Genomic DNA, 21526 nt, shown 5'->3' with positions numbered 1-21526 from the left:
TTATGCCATAGGAACCTCTCACTACAGAGGAGGGCAGTAATTCAGCTTGAATCACTATTTTCTGTCTTTAGAATTTTATCTACCTCTGATATTATCAGCAACTCATTCTTCCCAGTAAACCCGGTTACTGAGGGTTTTTTGTTTTTTTTTAACATTAATTCATTCAACAGACAGCAGGAGTTCTTAAAAATTATTAACCTGTATTTCACCCCTTAAAACTTAGCATCTCCTCCACTGGTCAAAGCACCAATAGTCCATAGTTTGCTTGATCCCAAATCTGAGCTTGCCACATGGTCAGTTTAGTGTACATATTACATATATGTTTCTAAGCAAGTCTTTTTTTTTGTAATAGTGATAGAAATGTTAATGTGCACTGTTCTCTTCTCTTGGGGAAAATAAGAAAAAAAATAAAAAAATATCTGCTGAGCAAAGTTCTTCCACTTACCATAATTCCAAGCCATCTTCCAGAAGATAAACATGTGGAGGCTGGGAAACATCTGTACTTAGCTGAATAATTGGAAGTAGGAAAGGGTAGAGGTTCTTGCTCTCTGCTCCTAATCCCTGCAGGAGGAATAAACAAAAGAACGTAAAACAATTTAAAAAAAATCTGATCTGAAACAGAAAATTCAAGATATTTTCTTTTTAGGCCACACCTATTTTCTACCATTACTCATTACACCAACGAAGTCAGCTGGATTTCATTTTTTACAATTAGTAATGGAACACAATAAATTCTAGCATACTGGCACTAAAAATAAAACCATAAGCCTAGCACACACAGTCGCTACATTTTTATGCCACATATTACACTAGAGCACATATATATAAAACCACACACTTTAAAATGTCTTGGGCAACAGACACGTCAGCAAACCAATTTAGACTTTCACTACTTAGGGAAAACTGATTAAGATTTGTCTTTAGACCCATTCAGGTTTAATCTTTAAACCCACTGGGATAGTAGAAGCAGCAGCATTTGGGGATGGCCTGTTCTCTTCTCTTTGAGGTGAACATATGAGAAAATAAAAACTAATGGATTGGCAAGGAAGAGAGGCTGGGGTTTCACAGCACCTTCCATCTAAGTCCTACCATCCATATATCCCTCTGCAGTTAATCGCCTGAGTCAGGAATCCCACCACCACTTATCCTCTAAACAGCCTATATCACTGTTTAGAGGATAAGGCCTAAGACAGGTTCTGGGGCTTGCTAGAGCAGCATCAGCAGAAGGATCTCAAACCAGACTTTGGAACTACACCTTTAACCCGATATAATGCGACCCGATATAACGCGACCCGATATAACACGAATTCGGATATAATGCTGTAAAGCAGTGCTCCGGGGGGGAAAGAGGGGAGCTGAGTGCTCCAGTGGATGAAAGCAAGTTCGATATAACATGGCAAGATTTTTTGGCTCCCGAGGACAGAATTATATCGGGGTACAGGTGTATATGACTAATGATATACAAACTAAAATATATCAATTGTACACAGCAAGTAAATATAATTATTATATCACTCCTGATCCCTCTTCAAATATTTAGAGGACAGTAAAATTATGAAAAGTTTGAAAAACTGATTATAAAGAGTATACACATTTTAAAATCATTTCAATGTCAATCATGCTTTCTCTAGAAAAACTTTAGAGTAGCACAGATGGAGCCTATAAATACTTAATGGAAACAAGAGGATACAAAATTTTAAAACAGGGAAAGCTGTTAAAATTTACTTTGTGGATTTTATCACACCTTGAAGCTTTTGAAATGTTCTTGAAACAGGAATAATACAAATTCTTCTAACAAGGATTCATATTTATGGCGACAGTGATTTTTCTAATAACTAATATAAAGAACGACCTCTACTTGTAGCTATTAGGCACAGAAAACACACCACACAACCTAACACATCTTTAAAATCAATTTAATCTAATCTGGGACTAACATGCCTTAATTTTAAAACATGGTTATTGTATATTCTCACTACGGAGCAGAATTAAGGAAGTTTGATATAGTAACTCTCCATTTCCATAAGCTAATGTTTGGATTTATTTTATGCTTTAATTTTATCTCAGAAATTCCTGGGTGAATTCTTGTTTTTGTAATAATTATACCTTGCCTGTAACATATTTCACCCTAAATTACTGCATTGTACTCTCAACCTTAACTCTATCTCAACAGTTCCTTTCTTTGACTATAAGGTGGTATGAAGAGATACCTACTCTGGACTTCCTCTTTTCCGATAATAGAGATGAGGTATTATCAGAGATTGATGTGTCAGAAGAAAAGGTGCTTGGAGAAACTAGTATTTTGGAAAGTAATAAGTCACCAGGCCCAGAGGGTATACATCCAAGAGTTTGAAGGAGTTTAAGTATGTAGTGGCTGAACTTCCAACAAATATATGCAATCTCTCACTAAAAACATCTCCTGCACCACTGTAGCAAATGCTGTACTTATATTTAAAAAAAAAAATCTAGGGGTGAACTGGGAAACTACAGTCCAGTAAATCTTAAATCTGTATCTGATAAACTGGTTGAAACAATCATTCAAATTCAAATGATAAAACACCTCAATCTCTGATAGTACCTTATCTCTATTATCAAGTTACTCCACTCAAGCTAGCCTAGCTCGAGAGAGACCAAGCTCTAGAGCAGGGGTGGGCAAACTTTTTGGCCCAAGGGCCACATTGGAGTTGCACAATTGTATGGAGGGCCGGGTAGGGAAGGCCGTGCCTCCCCAAACAGCCTGGCCCCCACCCCCTACCTGCACCCTCCCACTTCCCACCCCCCTCAGAACCCCCAACCCATCCAACCCCCCCCTTTGACCCGACCGCCCCCACCCCTAACCACACCCCAGGACCCCACCCCCATTCAACTCCCCCTGTTCCCTGACTGCCCCAACCCCTATCCAACTCCCCCTGCTCCCTGTCCCCTAACTGCCCCCCCCAAGAACCTCTGCCCCATCCAACCATCCCCTGCTCCCTGTACCCTGATTTTGCCCCATGACCCCCCGCTCCCCTCCCCCTTACCATGCCAGAGCCAGCCATGGCGGGCCAGAGTGCTGACGGCGCAGTGAGCTGAGGCTGTGGGGGAGGAGGGACAGTAGGGGAGGAGCTGGGGGCTAGCCTCCCTGGGAAGGAGCTCAAAGGCCAGGCAGGATTGTCCCGTGGGCCAGATGTGGCCCACGGGCCGTAGTTTGCCCACCTCTACCCTCTGGAGCCCGGGCCGGATTAAGACATTCTGAGGCCCTAAAGTGTGTCAAGTGTAAGAGGCCCCATACCATTAAAAAAATAATTTATTATTTTCACAGAAAGGACATTTAATATATAAACACATATATACAAAGTCAAAGTTGTAAAAATAGAATAATAATCTAACTAAAACATGTCTTGCAATATGCTTGTTTACATTATAAAATAGTTTCAAATGAACATATTTTTGTCTATGATTTCTTAATTAGTAGATATGAAAACTTTATATCTACAGCAACACAAAAGCAGTTACAGTTACACAGACTAGCTTACTTAATGGAAGCAGTACAACCTACAGTATGTCTGTTTGCACATCACATTAATTTTCACAGAAATTTAACACATTAACATCACAGAAATTTAAAACATTTTCTTTCATGATTTTTGGAGAGCAAAGTCATTGATGACATCCTCAAATGATAAGCTACGGAGTTTGTCACTTTCAATGCACAGAATGCTTAGGGCAGATGTCTGTCTAGAAAATGCTGCAAGAAAAGCTCTCTCTCTTCGCATTTGCTTCTCTGTCCGCTGTCTCCCCCAGAGCCACTAATTAATCACAAGTAAACACTTCGGGGACACAGACTCACGCATATAGCTTGTTGTCAGAGAAAGAATTTACCAGAAAAACGACTGGTAATCAATAGACAGACATTGAGAAAGTGAGGAAAAAAAAAAAAGTCTATATTCAAGCAAACATAATGAATATTATAGGCCTTAATAGCCTATAAATCATATATTCAGATAGTTTGAAATAACTTGCTCACCAAATACTAAGAATATTTTGATATATATGTATATCTTCCTTCATTTTTCTCAAAACCCTTTATTTATCCTTTTGTCAGCACACTCTGATATTTACTGTGAAGGTTCCCAAAACTGACGGAGGGAAGCCAACACAAATTATTCTCCTCAAGATTCACTTGACCCTAAGTCCATAAGATGCTCACCTGCAAACTCAATCATGTGAAGCATGGATAGTACATGAAGCAGAAAGTGGTGTGCACACTAAAATACACAATTGTACATATGTACAGATCAAAAAAGAAAGAACACAATAACACTTAAGAAAACAAAGAAAAACAGGAATGAAGGCACTATATGACTGAGCGTGCTGGACCGTAAGCAAAAGATGGCGGCCTTCCAGATATTACCAGCCAAGGGAGACGCTATATATGACATCACTCCCAGCACAAGTCCCATACGAGTATGAGCTCAGCAGGATTTCTTCACGACACTGCCATCTCCAACTTCACTTTTTCCCCGATTTTATCGGTAGTAAGATTATTTATTTATTTAGATACGTTATGAAGGCACAGTCAGAATTTTACCAGTAGCAGCTGGCCAACAAAACACTGCCTTAGGAGGCTGATAGCAGACTTACTCGTAGAAATACTAATTTTACCAGAGCAATTATCATTTTTTTCTCAGCCTTGGCCTCCTGCCTGTCAATAATGAACAATTAGTGAAGGGTAAGGGTATCTGTGTAGCCAGATGTATATATTTTTGTCATTATTTAGAGAGAATCTTCTGTTTCCCAGATCTCCTTTATTTATCAACCGATTTTGATAAAATTTGAAATGGAGTCAGTTTCTTTTTTTTTTTTTTTTTAGAGGCCCCTCATACTGAGAGGCCCTCAACTGTAGCTTAGTTAGTTTATGCCTTAATCTGGCCCTGACCGAATACAGACTAACACGGCTGTTCCTCTGAAACTAGAGCTACACAGAGGAATTTGATAAGCATCAAAGAGTGATTGGATTAGCATCTGTTGAGCTGCTATAACTCGAGCTGCCGTATTCCCGCTGCATTACTAGCTTGACAATCAGCAGCATTTGAGTTTCAACCCATCGCCCTGATAGGCCAGCTAATTCTAGCTTAAAGCACCATTTGACTCAATTTAGAGATTTTTGTTTGTAGATGGGAATAAGGCTAAGGGCAAACCTCAAGCTCAAGCTAACTGTAGCCAATTAGTTCCTTTTATCCATTTATCATTATGTTATTTAGTGTTGTGACCAACTCATATGCTATTTCATATATAATCAATGTATGCTAAATAGATTTAAATTGTAAGAGTATATATGTATAAGATTGACAAGCATTTAGGAATGATGAGCGTCTATTAGGTACATAAGTAAAACATGGCTGGAATGCAAGGCCAATAGGCCAAGGCATGTAAGATTTTAGCTTAGCCATACTGGGGCATAGGCTTAAAAATGTCTGAGATGAATGTGTGACCTAGGAATAACCCTATGCTAGTAGGGTTACAGGGTTACTGTAAAACAGTGGCTCTCAGCCTTTCCAGACTACTGTACCCCTTTCAGAAGTCTGATTGTCTTGCGTACCACCAAGTTTCACCTTACTTAAAAACTACTTGCTTACTAAATCAGACATAAAAATACAAAAGTGTCACAGCACACTGTTACTGACAAATTGCTTACCTTCTCATTTTTACCATATAATTATAAAATAAATTAACTGGAAAATAACTACTGTACCTACATTTCAGTGTATAGTAGGTAGAGCAATATAAACAAGTCATTGTCTGTATGAAATTTTAGTTTGTACTGACTTCACCAGTACTTTTTCTGTAGCCTGTTGTAAAACTAGGCAAATATCTAGATGAGTTGATGTACACATACCCCTGGCTGAGAATCACTGCTGTAGAAGTTGTGCCAATACGCAATGTAGACCGCAATGTACTGTCCAAGACCAGAAGATACCTGATTGTAAGATCATAGGACATCCTGGTCTGACTGCAGGTTATCACGGACACAAATGATAATAAGGGCAACTAAGAAAACAACCTACGAAAAACAGGGCACCCCAATAGTCAGGGGGTGTGGAAGTACAAATAAAGAGAAGAGGGTTGAAACCCTCATTCATATGCATAAGGTGTTAGGCAGAGTCAGAACAGCAATATAAAAGAGGTTCCCTGGTTGAGTAAAAGTGGGAAGACCCCAACAGAAGACACACAGGAAATCCCTGCAGGCAGCACCGCTCTATCAATGATCATCCGTTGAGAAATCCATCAGAGCCTTGAATACCTTTGGGGATACATTCTTAGTCATTGCTTGGGTTTTTGTACGATTTATATATGCATGGGTAATTGTAACAGTACTTAATGCTTTAACAAAACTTGTAGTAGAGATAAGACTTTGTACTTGTGATTATGGTCACTATCCTTGGTCTTCCTGGATTTGCCAAATTTGAGAAAAGCACCAGAGGTGATTTTCACTCTGTTGAGCTTGAAACTGCAGCAACAGGAACTGAACCCGTTGTAGGTTAATATAAAATCACTAAATTAAATTTGCATTCTTATGTAGCCTTTTTTTATTTAGTGAAGACAAGCCTACAATGCCATGCCAAGACAGTTATTTGACCCATATTGGTTACATTTCTAAAATTATGTAACATACTGTTACATCTAGATTGTGTTCGCTTTCCATTTCATGAAATATGAAATCATGTATAATGAAACTATTAATATCCCAAACTGCAAAACTTAGTAGCTGCCTTAGAAATTTAAGCAAGGCAAATGTAAATCTTGTAGTTCTAAAACAAATATAAAATTGTAAAGATATCTGCTGATAAAGCTGCTTTATAAAACTTAACTACTTCTTAAATATAATGTGCTTAAAAGCTCTCATTTATATACTTCTTGTGATGTGTCATTCCATATTCTTTATGAAAATATGCTTATGATAGGAGTATGACATAACTAACATGTACCATAAGCAAGATGGACCTTGTAAGGTATCCCTGGACAGGTTATGATTTACTGAATATGATTATCCTATTTGTATGCATATATCATTTTTGTATCTGAAATTAGGAATATTGACTATGTATCTATATTTCAACTATGTTACTTTGGGTGATGCCCCCTGCTAACACTTCAGGTACAACAATGAAAAATCCAGACAGTACTGATGGCCCATCAGCAAGAGACAATGGACTGCAAAAGAGCTTAATCTTCCTGTGAACATGTGGGTCAGCCTGTAAAGAATGGCTACAGAGGCCCTATAGATGCATGTGACCATGTCACCTGACACTGGAACCCATCTTGAATTCTGTACTTTTCCATGAGAAGCTGGAGGGGTGGAGGGTGTCAAACTAGAAAACAAAGGACTCCCGCCTTATGCAAATCCTATTTAAGGGTGGGGAGTGAGGTAATCCAGGTCGTCAGTTCTCCCCTGCTACCCCACCCAAGATGACTGCTGGAAACAATTAAGACTGAACTGGGGGAAAGAACTGGACCCAGGCTGGAAGGGCATCTAGCTGTGAAGATGATGATCAGAACCACGTTTAGAGTGAGAACTTACATGTAACCAGTTTCTTTAGTGTATTAAGCTTAGTTTGCTTGTTTTGTTTTATTTTCTTAGTAATCTGCCTTGTTCTGTCTGCTACCTCAACTACTTAAAATACATCTGTTATAGTTAATACATTTATTTCTGGTTTACAATATAACCCAGTTTATGTGATTTCTAACTAGGGGGCAAGAAGTTGTGCATACCTTCCTCCACATTGAGGAAAGAGGTGAATTTCATATAATTTTGGGTTTGTGCTCCAAGAGTGGGGGTTGACATCTGGGTGCTATGGCAAGCCCCTAGAGCTGAGTCTTACCAGAGCTGATCTGCAGCTTTGTGTGGCCCGGCCTATGTGCATGTTAGAGGAGGTTTTAAGAGCCTGGCTCAGCAAGACAGGTTAAAGGGGGCCCATGCTGGCAGAACAGGTAGACTCAGTGATATCTCAGATCAGGTGGCTTCCCAAGGGGTCCAACCTATCACACTTCTGTATGCAAGGGAAATAAGTATTCACTTTAGAAATTCCATCTGGTGGAAAAAATCTTAGATGAAATCCTGGCTCATTTGAAGTCAATGTCAAAATTCCCCTTTATTTCAAGGGGACCAGGATTGCATCACTTCTAGACTATTTTCTAATCCAACTGGTTAAAATGTCTGTTTTAACCTGCAATTTTCTAGGACCAGATTAAGAGTGAGTAAAAAAAGAAAAAGCATCCTAAATCTTCATGATGTGTATGACAGGAGCCTTTCATTATCATCTTATTTATAGAATATACGACTGAAGAATTAATGCACTTCTCCATAAAATATATTTGCATGCCTTTATGCATTGAATCCTGCCACGGTCTCAAGCCTACTTCTGGTTCTTATTCCTGTATCACTGAGAATTACCCTTTTAGAGCATGCTCTCCATCAACACCACAGACTTTGGTGCGTATTATTTGCTCCACTCTGGACTTCATGCCTGATTTTGAATTATTTTGAGGCTATCATTCAGATAACCCTTTTTAGACCTCAGGCCCCACTTTGGTTTTGAATTATGTTGTATTTTCTCTTTCGGTCCTGTATTTAGTTTTGTCCTCTGTCCATATACTGTTAACTAGTTTGTTTTTTAGGAGTTTATATATGGAAGAAAAGAAAACAGGAAGTTTTCCAACTTTCATAACTTGTTGCCTTTATTTTAGATTCCTTTTTCAAGAGGGTTAACTCTTTGACTTTCTGGGGATACATACAGAGCTATATTTATTAGGACATCTGGTAAGCAGTAGTCTCCTGGAAAGTCTCAGTGAATTCCTCTGAGCAAATTCCCTACGAGGTAGAAAACTGCTAAAGCATATATTTCTAGAGCAGATGCTTTCTCCTTTGTCTTTCCACAGAATGAACACAGGGAGAAGTGCCAAATCTGAAGTATCTTTGGATGTCAGGAAAGAACAAAAATGAGGTCTTTAGAAGAAAGAAGTGTTTCATGTAGCAGGCAGCATCTCAATATAAAAATAGCAGATGCCTCTGCAAAAGGGAGGAAGGACTTCTCTATTTAAAGACTCTGAACAAAGAAAACAAATCAAAGGTGCTACACAAAAATAATAAATATATTCAGAAAGCACAATCTTAGTATACAAATGAAAATATATTTCATAGGTGCATAGGACTTGCCAGAATGGATCAGGCCTGTGGTCCCTCTAGTCCACTATTCTGTCTCCAAAAGTAACCAACACCATAAGTTTCAGAGGAAGATGCAAGAAATGCCACAGAAGAAAGATGAGAGATAATCTGCACTCTAGGGGAATCTCCTCCTAATATCACATAATCAGATTTTGATATGAACCCTCAAAAATGAGGTTTTATTATATGTCTTGCCAAACTCTACTTTTTAAGGTTTACTATCAAAACTCTGGATAGATCCTCCATTGTTGACTGTACTTTTCTTGGGATTCTGAAACTTTGGAGACAAGAAGATTGCCCCATTACTACAGATATTACCATAGATCGCAAGGCATCATCTGCTGCTTCCAGTGCTTTTTGCAAACTAACTGTCCTTCATTAATCAGGAATTTGAAGTCTTTCCTATGTTTCTATAGCAACTTAATCTGTGAATTTAATTATAATTAAAAAAATAACAGGCAAGCATGGCCTGACAATTTAACATTCTAAATTGTAAGCCTGCCGATGAATTTGATGACCAAACAGATCTAGTTATTTTCAGCTCTTCCTCAAATGGAGTAATCTTGGGTTGGGGCTGTATAATCTTCTCGATTGCAGCAGCCACAGATAAAGAGCCTGGTACCAGATTTAAACAAAGATATTCTGAAAAAATGGCATTTAGTATCTTTTGTCTGGGTTTTTTTGTTCGTTTGTTTGTTTGTTTTTAAACTTGCAGTGAGAGTTACTGCTGTTTGCTAAATGTTTTTAGCAAGTTCCAATAAACCCTCATTAATGGGAAGAGCTACTCTCCTTGGCATCAAAGTATACAGGATGTGCAACAATTTGTGAGGGGTCTCCTGCACCTCCTCAAATGGAACAGTTCTCTGAAAACATTCGCTTCATGTGCAGTTAAAAAAACCTAACAGAATGTTAGGAACCATTAGGAATGAGAGAGAAAATATCTAAATGCATGGTATGCCCACTCCTTGAATACTGGGTACAGTTCTGGTCGCCCCATCTCAAAAAAGATATAGTAGAATTGGAAAAAGGTGCAGAGAAGGGCAACAAAAATGATTAGTGGGATGGAACAGCTTCCATATGAGGAGAGAGTAAAAAACTGGGACTGTTCAGCTTAGAAAAAAGACGACTAAGGGGGAAAATGGGAGAGGTCTATAAAATCATAATGATATGGAGAAATTAAATAGGAAAGTGTTATTTACCCCTCTGCATAACATACTAACCAGGGGTTACCCAATGAAACTAATAGGCAGCAGGTTCCAAACAAACAAACAGAAGTACTACTTCGTACAACACACAGTCAACCTGTGGAACTAATTGCTATGAGATGTTGTGAAGACCAAATGTATAACTGGGTTTAAAAAAGAACTAGGTAAGTTCATGAAGGATAGGTCCATCAATGGCTATTAGCCAAGATGGTTAGGAACACAACCCCATACTCTGGATGTCCCTAAACCTCCAAATCCCAGCAGTTGAGAGGGACAAGAGAGGATGGATCACTCGAAATTGCCATGTTCTGTTAATTCCCTCAGAAGTATCTGCCACTGTCAGAGGCAAGACCCTGGGCTAGATGGACAAGTGGTCTAACCCAGTGTGGCTGTTATTAATGTCAGCAACTTTTCTCAGTAAATCCTGAAAATTTATAGTCATCCAAATGAGACTGCTAAACAGATTAACATCTCCTCCGGACACAAAGATGAAATACCCAACTGGGGCATAATGTCCTCATTTTGGAGCTGTTCCTCCTCCCCAAAGACTTCCTCTGCAGGCTGAGGATCATGAGGAGATTCTGATGTTGCACTGTTATGTTCTTCTGATAGAAGTCTCATTATGAGGTGGTGCATGAGGAGGATGCTCATGATAAGGACCCCAGGGTTCCAGTGTGGCCATACAGGAACATTAAACAGGTAGAAACCGGGGGCGCAAGAGGAAGAGTACCACAGAATATGGCTACCCTCATAATTCCTACGGAGCTTAGGTTTATAGGAAATGCTAGACTCCCTTTCCAACCCAAGAACTCAGAAGAAAGGGGCCTAAGAGAACATGTGGGAGATCCTTCCCCATTGTGCTATGAGCCAAATGAAGAACAAGAAAATTCTGCCTCTAAAGATGGGCTCTGCTGAGGCAAGAGTATTGGTTGTAACACAGTAGTAGCAGCTGGTGTCAGAGAGGAGCCCATTACTGATGAAACAGTGAGCATACATACGGTGGCAATGCTAAACCCAACTGAAAATAAAGACGACTCAGGTTCCTCAAGAACTTGGAGTTCCTCTAGTGCCATGTAACTCCCCTTTACTGAGATGCCATGAATCTCTGCTCAATCTCAATATCTCTTTGTGTGAGCATTTTTCCAGTCCCCTACTCATTCTTACTGATCATCTCTGGACTCCCTCTAATTCTGGAAAATCCTTTTTGAGATCAATGACCAGTATTGAATGTAGTATTCCCAGTAAGGGCAAAGCATTGATTTATATAATAGCATTAGGACATTTTCTGTATTATTCTCCATGCTATTCTTTATGTATGCTATTTTATTAAATACTGCACCTGCACATAGAGCACACTTTTAACTATCATATATACAGCTCCCTCCTGCCCCCATTAGGGTTGTAATATGCCTTTCCTTTTCTAAAAGCTGGTAAAAACATATTTCAAAACAAGTACTTGGTCCTGTTTGGGCTGGCTTGGTATTGTGTAAAGATGGAGTTGTCCAAGGTGTGATTTTCCAAAAGCTACATCTCATTTTCTTTTTGGTTCTTGTCAAAACCAAGAATACGCTATATTAAAAACATCAAGGAAAAAAGAGGCAATCACAGTACATTTTCATTTATTAAATAGGAAGGAATGTGTTGAGAGCTCCTGAAAAAATTGAATAGATGAAGGCTAAAGAAACTGGAGTCACCCTCATTATCCTTCTATAAACGTTTCCTATAAAAACAGGTGTGAACGCACTGAATATCATAGGGTGGGCAGTCCCCAAAAGCAAAACGGTTTGTATTCAGTTTATACACAGTGGAAAGAGACTGACGCTCAGAACTGTAGAAAATTAATGCAATTTCAAAGAAGTGGATTGTTAGTTATCTTTTGGCAAAAGCCAAGCAGTGCAGTACTGAAAACTAACTGTTTACCTTGACCTGAAAATTCAACAGATAAACCCTTTACCTGGGATAGCACTGCTGCCTCAATCTGAGGTAGGATAATAAGAAAATGTCTGTGTTCTAGGACCCAGCACAGAATCTCTTCATTTTCTCAGGAGTTTTCCATTCTTGTTTGATTACATCTTTGTCCTTGCCTTTAGCTTGCTTATTCTCTCTCCCTCACCAGTGGCTGCCACCGTCCTCATGGATCCAAACATGTCTCAAGGGTAAGAACTCTTCTTACTCTGATTTGGGTCTTAGCTTTCAGAGTGAGAGGGGTTGGACAGGGTCTCAAGCCTCAGAGCTCTCCATTCTTTGAGATATAAATGAGGAGTAAATGAAGGGATACATCCTCAATAGACAAAGAATGTGGTGCAAAATTGGAAGAGATGTGGCCAAGCCCAAGAGCTTTGTGGACAACTCTGAACTATCTCCAGTATTTGCAAGAAGAGACATGCAACCTAAACATTTGGATTAAGGGAAGGAGAAGCCAGAAAAAAGCGAATTGTTAAAACCTTTCAGGCATTCTTCATTACTTCATAAAGAAGATTAAAAGGTACAATTCCAAAATTTTTCAAAATGAAGAGTTAACTTGATTAACCTAACAACAACAAAACTCAATAAAGCACCTTTTAATGGCCAAAACTATGTAAACAAAACCGTTGAGTGTATAAAACTTGCAATTCTTGCCTACACAATTATGGCACTATGTTTCTAATATACTATTATAAAGCACTTAAGGATAACTAAAATGTAAATAATACTCGATAAAGCTAAATTCTATCTTCAGTTTACCAGCATAAAATATTACACAGAATATACAAATGTGAAAAAATATCAGGAAGATTTTGATACTTTACCTGAATAAGATGAATTAGAGTGGTTAGAATGGCACATCTCAGCATATTGTGCTCCTCGCTTTGTTTCCAAAGGAGAGGTAAATACTGAACCAAACATCCTACATATGGTCGTATCTACAGTCAAAAAATCAAAATGACAATATTTTTAACAGAGTAAAATATTTTACTTAACCATGAAACTAAAGCTATTAAATTTCCAAAAATTTCACACATTATCTTTGAGACAAAATTGCACAAGCTAGGTTCAGTTGGTTTTGTCACAATAGTAAATATAATTTTTGTTTTGAACTTGCTCCTTTTTTTTCCCATTAACAAAAATACCTAAGATTTCTTACCAAGAGAGTTAAATCGTCCATGATTATGTAACTATTACACAGAACATGTTATTCATAGCAGACATTATGAAAATGTGAGTAAAAGCTTAGGCATGCATGAAAAGAAGAAAACGTATTTTGGTAACTGACGATGTTTTCATATTGAAGTGGTTTTGCCAAAGTAGGGATTAGAATAGTTTATATAATTCAATTGAGTGGGAAGAAAGAGTCCACGAAAAACCAAGTTCAATAAAAGGAAAGGAGAGGTTACTCATCTTGTGCAGTACTGGACTTCTTCAAGATGTGTCCACCTGTAGGTGCTCCACCTCAGGTGTGCATGTGCTCTGTGCCTTTGACTGGAGATTTTTGGTAGCAGTGCCCACTCGACTCATGCATGCAGCCTATATATATGCTTATGCCACATACTGAGGCTATATAAGGCTCTGTGTACAAACCACCCTCAGTTCCTTCTCTACTACAAAGTCCCACAGAGGAAACTTCAGAAGCAGAGGAGGAGGAGGGCAGGTAGTGGAGCACTCACAGGGACACACATCTCAAAGAATTCCAGTTACTGCACAAGGTGAGTAACCTCTCCTTCTTTGAGTAGTATTCCTGTGGGTGCTCCACTTCAGGTGACTCCTTAGCAGTAACTCCCTTAAGTAAGCAGGAGTTTTGGAACAGAGTCCAGCACTGAGGAGAGAACTATGTTGCCCACAGCAGCATCCAATTTAGCAGTGTGAACTACAGCATAATGGCTGGAAAAAGTATGCACCAAAGTACATGATGCAGCTTTGCAGTTTTCAGCAACTGGAACATCCTTGAGGAGGGCTACAGACATAAATTCTGATCTAGTAGAATGTGCAGTCACTCAGAAGGGAGATGGCATATGAGCCAAATTATAACAGGTAATAATACATCCAAAGATCAATCATAGTCTCTGCATGGAGACAGTGAATCCACTAGACCAAGGGTGGCCAACCTGAGCTTGAGAAGGAGCCAGAATTTACCAATGTACATTGCCAAAGACCCACAGTAATACATCAGTAGCCCCCACATCAGCTCCCCCCATCCCCACTCCCAGCACCTCCCACCTACCTGCAGCCCCGCCAATCAGCGCCTCCCTCTCCCTCCCTGCACCTCCCGATCAGCTGTTTCATGGCTTGCAGGAGGCTCTGGGGGTGGGGGGGGAGAAGCGAGGGCATGGCAGGCTCAGGGGAGAGGGCGGGAAGGGGTGGAGTGGGGGCAGGGCCTGTGGCAGAGCCAAGGGTTGAGCAGTGAGCACCCTCCGGCACGCTGGAAAGTTGGTGCCTGTAGCTCCAGCCCTGGAGTCAGTGCCTATACAAGGAACCGCATATTAACTTCTGAAGAGCTGCATGTGGCTCTGGAGCCACAGGTTGGCCACCCCTGCACTAGACCTAGCCACAACAGAAACAAAAAGTCTAGGGGATTTCCTGAACGATCTGGTTCTGTCCAAGTAAAAGGCCGATGCCCTCTTAATACCTACTGCATGGAAAGTAGCTTCCTGCATAGACTGATATGGCTTAGGAAAGAAAACTGAAAGGTGAATAGTATGGTTAATATGAAACACAGAAGAAACCTTAGGTAAAAGTTTTGGATGTTGTAAAGATGCCGTTTTTCTTGAAGAACACTCTTGAAGAGTAAATGGAGGGTCTGCCATTAGAGCCCCAATCTGCCCAACCTTCATGCAGAAGTGATGGCCACCAAAAAGGCTGCCTTCAGACAACTGTAACAGAGAGCACATAGCTAGTGGCTCAAAAGGCTGTTTCATGAGATGGTTACGAACAAGGTGAGATCTCAAAGCAGATTAGCGTTTCTAATCTGCAGAAAAAGGTTTCAGGAATCTCACTATGGTCAGTTATGTGAAAACTGACATACCTTTTTCTGGCAAGTGGAAAGCTGTTATAGATGCTGAGTGAACCTTGATGGATTACCTACTGGGACTGAACCTAAGACTGTGGAAAGAGATGGTTGGACAGGCGAAAGATGATGGCAGTTACACCAAAGGCGATATTGTCTCTATTTCTGAAGGTAAGTGTATCTTGTCGTTTCCCTCCTGCTATTTAAGGGAACATTTTGTACTCCCAATGAACAGGATGCTCCTATATAGTCCCAAAAAACATTGAGGAGTCATGTTTGGAGTTACAGAACACTCAGATTGGGGTGATGTGTTCAACCTGCATTCTGAGACAACAGCTGAGAACTGATCAAAAGTTACCATGCATGGTGAGAAGTGAGTCTGATGAGGTAAGGAAACCAAAATTGTCTTGGATGAGTTGGTGCAGTCAAAATGACCCTGGCTCAGTCCTTCCTTGTTGAGACCCTTTAAGAGCACTGGAGTTGGTGGATATGCATAAAAAAACCCTTTGCCCACGTAAAGAAAAAAGTGTTTTCTAGAGTCTGGGGATAGAGTCCTCCTCTGGAACAGAATTTTCTGCATTTTGTGTTGGTTGCAGTGGCAAAAAGATTGACCTCTGGAAACCCCCAAGATAGGATCATTTTGTTTGAGGACTTGAAAGTCCAACTCCCAGTTGTAATTTAGGGGGAAATTTCTGCGGAGATTGTCTGTCATGGAATTTTGTATATCCAGGAAGTAAGAAGCCAAAATGACTATCTGGTTGGCCAGCCATCAATTCCAGAGCTTTATCACTTAAGTGCAGAGAGCGGAGGAATGTGCTCCTCCCTGATGATTGATATAATATATACAAGCTATGTTGTCTGTTATGATCTTGATTGACTTGTTTTTGATTAGGGTAAAAATAGGAGGCAGGCATTTCTGACCACCCTTAACTCCAGAAGAGTGATGTGCAAGCATTTGTTCTTGCTGTGACGATTTGTCTTGGGCTGTGTGAGGACCTAAATGTGCTCCCCATTCCAAGAGGGAAATGTCTAATGTTATCATGACCATAGAGGGAGTCTGTATGAATGAGATTCCTGCACATACTTTGGAAGGATCGTTCCACCAGGTGAGTGACTGTAGGACACCACTGGGTACCGACACTTGCTTGTTCAGACCTGTTTGTTGGGCATGTAAGCTGTCCGGAGCGACTTCTGGAGACATTGAAGATAGAACCTGACATTTTGTGTTATGAAAACATAAGGTGCCACATTTCCCAGAACTTGCAGGAACTTGAAGACTGAGCTGCATTCTTTGGATAACGTTCTTCAGAGTGAGGAACCTGTTGGAAGGGAGATAAACCTGCCCATCATCTAATCCAGAAACACGCCTATAAAAAGTATTTATTGTGTAGAGGCCAAGACCAATTTCTTGAGATTTATTTGTAGACATAAACAGGGGAATAGTGAAGTTGTTGTTTAACTGCCAATAGAACCCCTGATAAGATCAGCCCTCAAGAAGCCAGTCATCAAGGTAGGGAAAGACTGTTATTCCTAGACGATAGAGGTGGGCACCTACAACTGCCATGTTTTTTGAGAGCAGAAGAAAGGCTGAAGGTTAGGATCCAGTACTGGTAGTGATTGTGATCGAATGCGAAATTCAGAAATCTTTTCTGAGAGGGATGAATTGCTACATGGAAGTAGGCATCTTTGAGGTCAGGAATTACAAATCAGTTCCCGGATTCCATGGAGGGAATTACAGCTGCTAGGGACACCTTCCGGAATTTCATGGCTCTGACATACATGTTTAGTTGTCTGAGATCTAGTATTGGCCTCCAACCCCTTTTTTTCTTAAGTATCAAAAAATACCTCGAACAAAATCTTTTTCCTCTGTGCTGAAATGGAACTAGTTTGATGGCCGTGGGACTTAGGAGTAATGTAAACTTCAGTCTCAGCAACAGATTGTGAGAGGGGTCCCTGAAGGGAGAGAAGGGGGCTGGAGGGGGCAGAAGGGAGGGATGAAGGTAAAATGATTTGTGTAACCAGATATAATGGCCTCCAAAACCCATCCGTCCAACATTAAAGCCTCCCATGCCTGTTGGAATAAAGAGAGGTCCTTGTTATATGGAGTAGATTTTAGAATATGCTGTCTCCACCTTTCATTAACTGTGTCCACAACCAAAGAACTTATGAGTCTCTATTTTCACATCTGGTACAAACCCTGGCCAGGATGTAGCATTTTTTTTTTATTGGCATGCTTGCATTTAGGGGGTGCCTTTGCTGGAGTTTGCCAGATGGTCTTAGCTGGCTCAAGAAGAGCTTAGTTCATCAGCAATACCACCTGTGCTGAAGAAGTATGCAATATGTCCAGGAGCCTGTGATGGAAGAAGTCCAGGAATCCCAGCAGAATCTGAAGCAGGTCTACAGCTCACTTCATCAGGTCCTGGAACTCCCAAAAGTCATCAGCTAATGATGGCAGTGGAGGCTTTACTGCCTTATCAGGTGATGAAGAGATATTTGTAAGAGGGGTGACCGCCTAGTACGCCCTCGCCTCTTGCTCCTCGAAGGTCTCCTCTTATGATTCAGACTGGAGGGAAGGGATGGATGGATAGTACCAGGGAATGAGGTCTTCTGTGTTCCTTATAAGATTGAATCAGGGCCTCTCAAAACTGCTGGCTGTAAATAGCCCACGGGTACCAAGAAGGCCAATGAGGAGGACCATAAGGCATGGGGAGGAGGGGGAAGTATCCATCATTGATCATCCCAAGTATTAAGATGCAAATGTCTTGCATCCTTTCTTTCTTGCATCTGCAGAGGGAAATAACGACTCCCAGAGTAAACTGGAGAGCCTTGAACTGAAAGCTCTGAGTCTGAATGCTCCTCCACATACTGTACAGAAAGTGACAACCCTTCTTTCTGAATAGTGGAATAGTCTCACTACATGATGTATGGTCTGTGACCTAACAGATCTCACTACTGAGAGGTGTCCAGAGGTCCCAAGGAGGGGAGACTCAGGCTCATTCAGTACCGTAAGGTCTTTAGGGTACCACAACTCCTACGGTACTGGGAGCTTGCTACCAATGTCTCTGAGGTGCTGGTGCTGATATTGAGGGTACCACAGATTCCAGTAAGGCTGCTCTCTTCCTATCATGGGCCCTGATGGTGGCAGTAGCGGTCTTCAGTACCATGGCCATTAGCGCAGAAATATGGAACTTAGATGAAGTCTTAGAGTACTCACGTTACCCAAAGTACTCAGAGCCTCAATAGCACTCCTCTCACGGCCTGAGGTCTCCTGTGACAAAATCTTTTTTTGAGGGGGAACTCTTAGTTCTGCTCCTCTTATGCCCCTCCTTAATCTCTGAGTACGAAGCTCTCAGTACTGGTGGCACAGTTATAGTTACCTCACTCAGAGAGTGTTGTATACCATGGTCTTGACGCTGCTTTCATCTTGGAAGCTCTCGGGTGCCATGATCTCAATGTAGATGGGGCACTAACAGAAGCAGAGGGCCCCTGTACATGGGGGTTTCTGTATCAGGGTCCGAAGCCGGTCTTAAGGCTTGCTCCATCACTAATAGTCTATACTTCATTTCCTTGTTTTTACGGTATCTTCCCTTAAAAGAAGTGCAAATTTTGCACTTGCTGGGAATATGCAAGTCTCCCAAGTAACGTATACCCTGAGAGTGTATACATGAGGGGGAAAGGAGTACAGGAGAGCTGGCTGTATTTTAAAGAATCCTTATTGAGGTTACAGGGACAAACCATCCCGATGTGTAGAAAGAGTAGCAAATATGGCAGGCGACCAGCTTGGCTTAACAGTGAAATCCTTGCTGACCTTAAACACAAAAAAGAAGCTTACAAGAAGTGGAAGATTGGACAAATGACCAGGGAAGAGTATAAAAATACTGCTAGGGCATGCAGGAGTGAAATCAGGAAGGCCAAATCACACCTGGAGTTGCAGCTAGCAAGAGATGTCAAGAGTAACAAGAAGGGTTTCTTCAGGTATGTTGGCAACAAGAAGAACGTCAAGGAAAGTGTGGGCCCCTTACTGAATGAGGGAGGCAACCTAGTGACAGAGGATATGGAAAAAGATAATGTACTCAATGCTTTTTTTGCCTTTGTCTTCACAAACAAGGTCAGCTCCCAGACTGCTGCACTGGGCAGCACAGCATGGGGAGGAGGTGACCAACCCTCTGTGGAGAAAGAAGTGGTTCGGGACTATTTAGAAAAGCTGGATGAGCACAAGTCCATGGAGCCAGATGCGCTGCACCCAAGGAGAGTGCTGAAGGAGTTGGCGGCTGTGATTGCAGAGCCATTGTCCATTATCTTTGAAAACTCATGGCAATCAGGGGAAGTCCCAGACGACTGGAAAAAGGCTAATGTAATGCCCATCTTTAAAAAAGGGAAGAAGGAGGATCCTGGGAACTACAGTCCAGTCAGCCTCACCTCACTCCCTGGAAAAATCATGGAGCAGGTCCTCAAGGAATCAATTCTGAAGCACTTAGAGGAGAGGAAAGTGATCAGGAACAGTCAGCAGGGATTCACCAAGGGAAGTCATGCCTGACTAATCTAATTGCCTTCTATGACGAGATCACTGGCTCTGTGGATGAGGGGAAAGCAGTGGACGTGTTGTTCCTTGACTTTAGCAAAGCTTTTGACACTGTCTCCCACAGTATTCTTGCCAGGAAGTTAAAGAAGTATGGGCTGGATGAATAGACTATAAGGTGGATAAAAAGTTGGCTAGACTGTTGGGCTCAACAGGTAGTGATCAATGGCTCCATGTCTAGTTGGCAGACAGCATCAAGTGGAGTGCCCCAAGGGTCGGTCCTGGGGCCGGTTTTGTTCAATATCTTCATAAATGATCTGGAAGGATGGTGTGGATTGCACCCTCAGCAAGTTTGCAGATGACACTAAACTGGGAGGAGAGGTAGATACGCTGGAGGGTAGGGATAGGATACAGAGGGACCTAGACAAATTGGAGGATTGGGCCAAAAGAAATCTGATGAGGTTCAACAAGGACAAGTGCAGAGTCCTGCACTTAGGATGGAAGAATCCCATGCACCGCTACAGACTAGGGACCGAATGGCTCGGCAGCAGTTCTGCAGAAAAGGACCTAGGGGTTACAGTGGATGAGAAGCTGGATATGAGTCAACAGTGTGCCCTTGTTGCCAAGAACGCCAATGGCATTTTGGGGATTTATAAGTAGGGGCATTGCCAGCAGATCGAGGGACGTGATCGTTGCCTCACCAATGTCGAATAGAGGAGCTCATCTGGAGTACTGTGTCCAGTTTTGGGCCTCACACTACAAGAAGGATGTGGAAAAATTGGAAAACATCCAGCAGAGGGCAACAAAAATGATTAGGGGACTGGAACACATGACTTATGAGGAGAGGCTGAGGGAACTGGGATTGTTTATCTGCAGAAGAGAAGAATGAGGGGGGATCTGATAGTTGCTTTCAACTACCTTAAAGGGGGTTCCAAAGAGGATGGATCTAGACTGTTCTCAGTGGTAGCAGATGACAGAATGAGGAGTAATGGTCTCAAGTTGCAGTGGGGGAGGTTTAGGTTGGATATTAGGAAAAACTTTTTCACTAGGAGGGTGGTGAAGCACTGGAATGTGTTAGTTAGGGAGGTGGTGGAATCTCCTTCCCTAGAAGTTTTTAAGGTCAGGCTTGACAAAGCCCTGGCTGGGATGATTTAGTTGGGGATTGGTCCTGCTTTGAGCAGAGGGTTGGACTAGATGACCTCCTGATGTCCCTGATATTCTATGATTATAATGCCCATTGCTGATGGGAATGGCTTCTTAACAGAAAAGGCACCTTTTAAAATCTGGGGAGCCCAACCTCCCAGATCCCCCCCAACCCCCAAAAAAGAATTGTACACCCCCTCAGTAAGAGAAAAACAATTGGGGGAGTGGAGGGGAAGGAGTAGAAAACACGAAGAACAGTTCCAACAACTATAAGATACTAAGTATTCTATAAATTGCTAAAGAACTAACACTATATACTATTCTAACTCTAGAGAAAACAAGAACACACTGAACTCCATGTCTGACTGAAGGGGGTTGAAAAGGAACTGCTGAAAAGGCTGTAAGGCTGCACATCCCTATATAGCCTCAGTATAGGACACAAGGATGGGTAAGGAACATGCACAGATCAAATG

General features: G+C 41.3%; 1 protein-coding gene across 7 annotated transcripts in view; it reads right to left on the bottom strand.

Moving 5' to 3' along the window:
• IPO11 (importin 11) overlaps nt 1-21526 on the bottom strand; it is a 297412-nt gene that overhangs the window by 162940 nt on the left and 112946 nt on the right. For all 7 annotated transcript variants that reach the window (XM_048851650.2, XM_048851646.2, XM_048851648.2 and 4 more), the window contains 2 exons: nt 13200-13313; nt 446-561 (listed from right to left, as the gene is read on the bottom strand). In XM_048851650.2, the coding sequence (XP_048707607.1) occupies nt 446-561; nt 13200-13313 (230 nt within the window). The remainder of the gene's footprint in view (nt 1-445; nt 562-13199; nt 13314-21526) is intronic.

This window comes from Caretta caretta, chromosome 5, assembly GCF_965140235.1.
Source record: "Caretta caretta isolate rCarCar2 chromosome 5, rCarCar1.hap1, whole genome shotgun sequence".
Lineage (NCBI taxonomy): Eukaryota > Metazoa > Chordata > Testudines > Cheloniidae > Caretta > Caretta caretta.
Note: the sequence above shows the minus strand (reverse complement) of the source record. Positions and strands in the feature narration are given on the sequence as shown.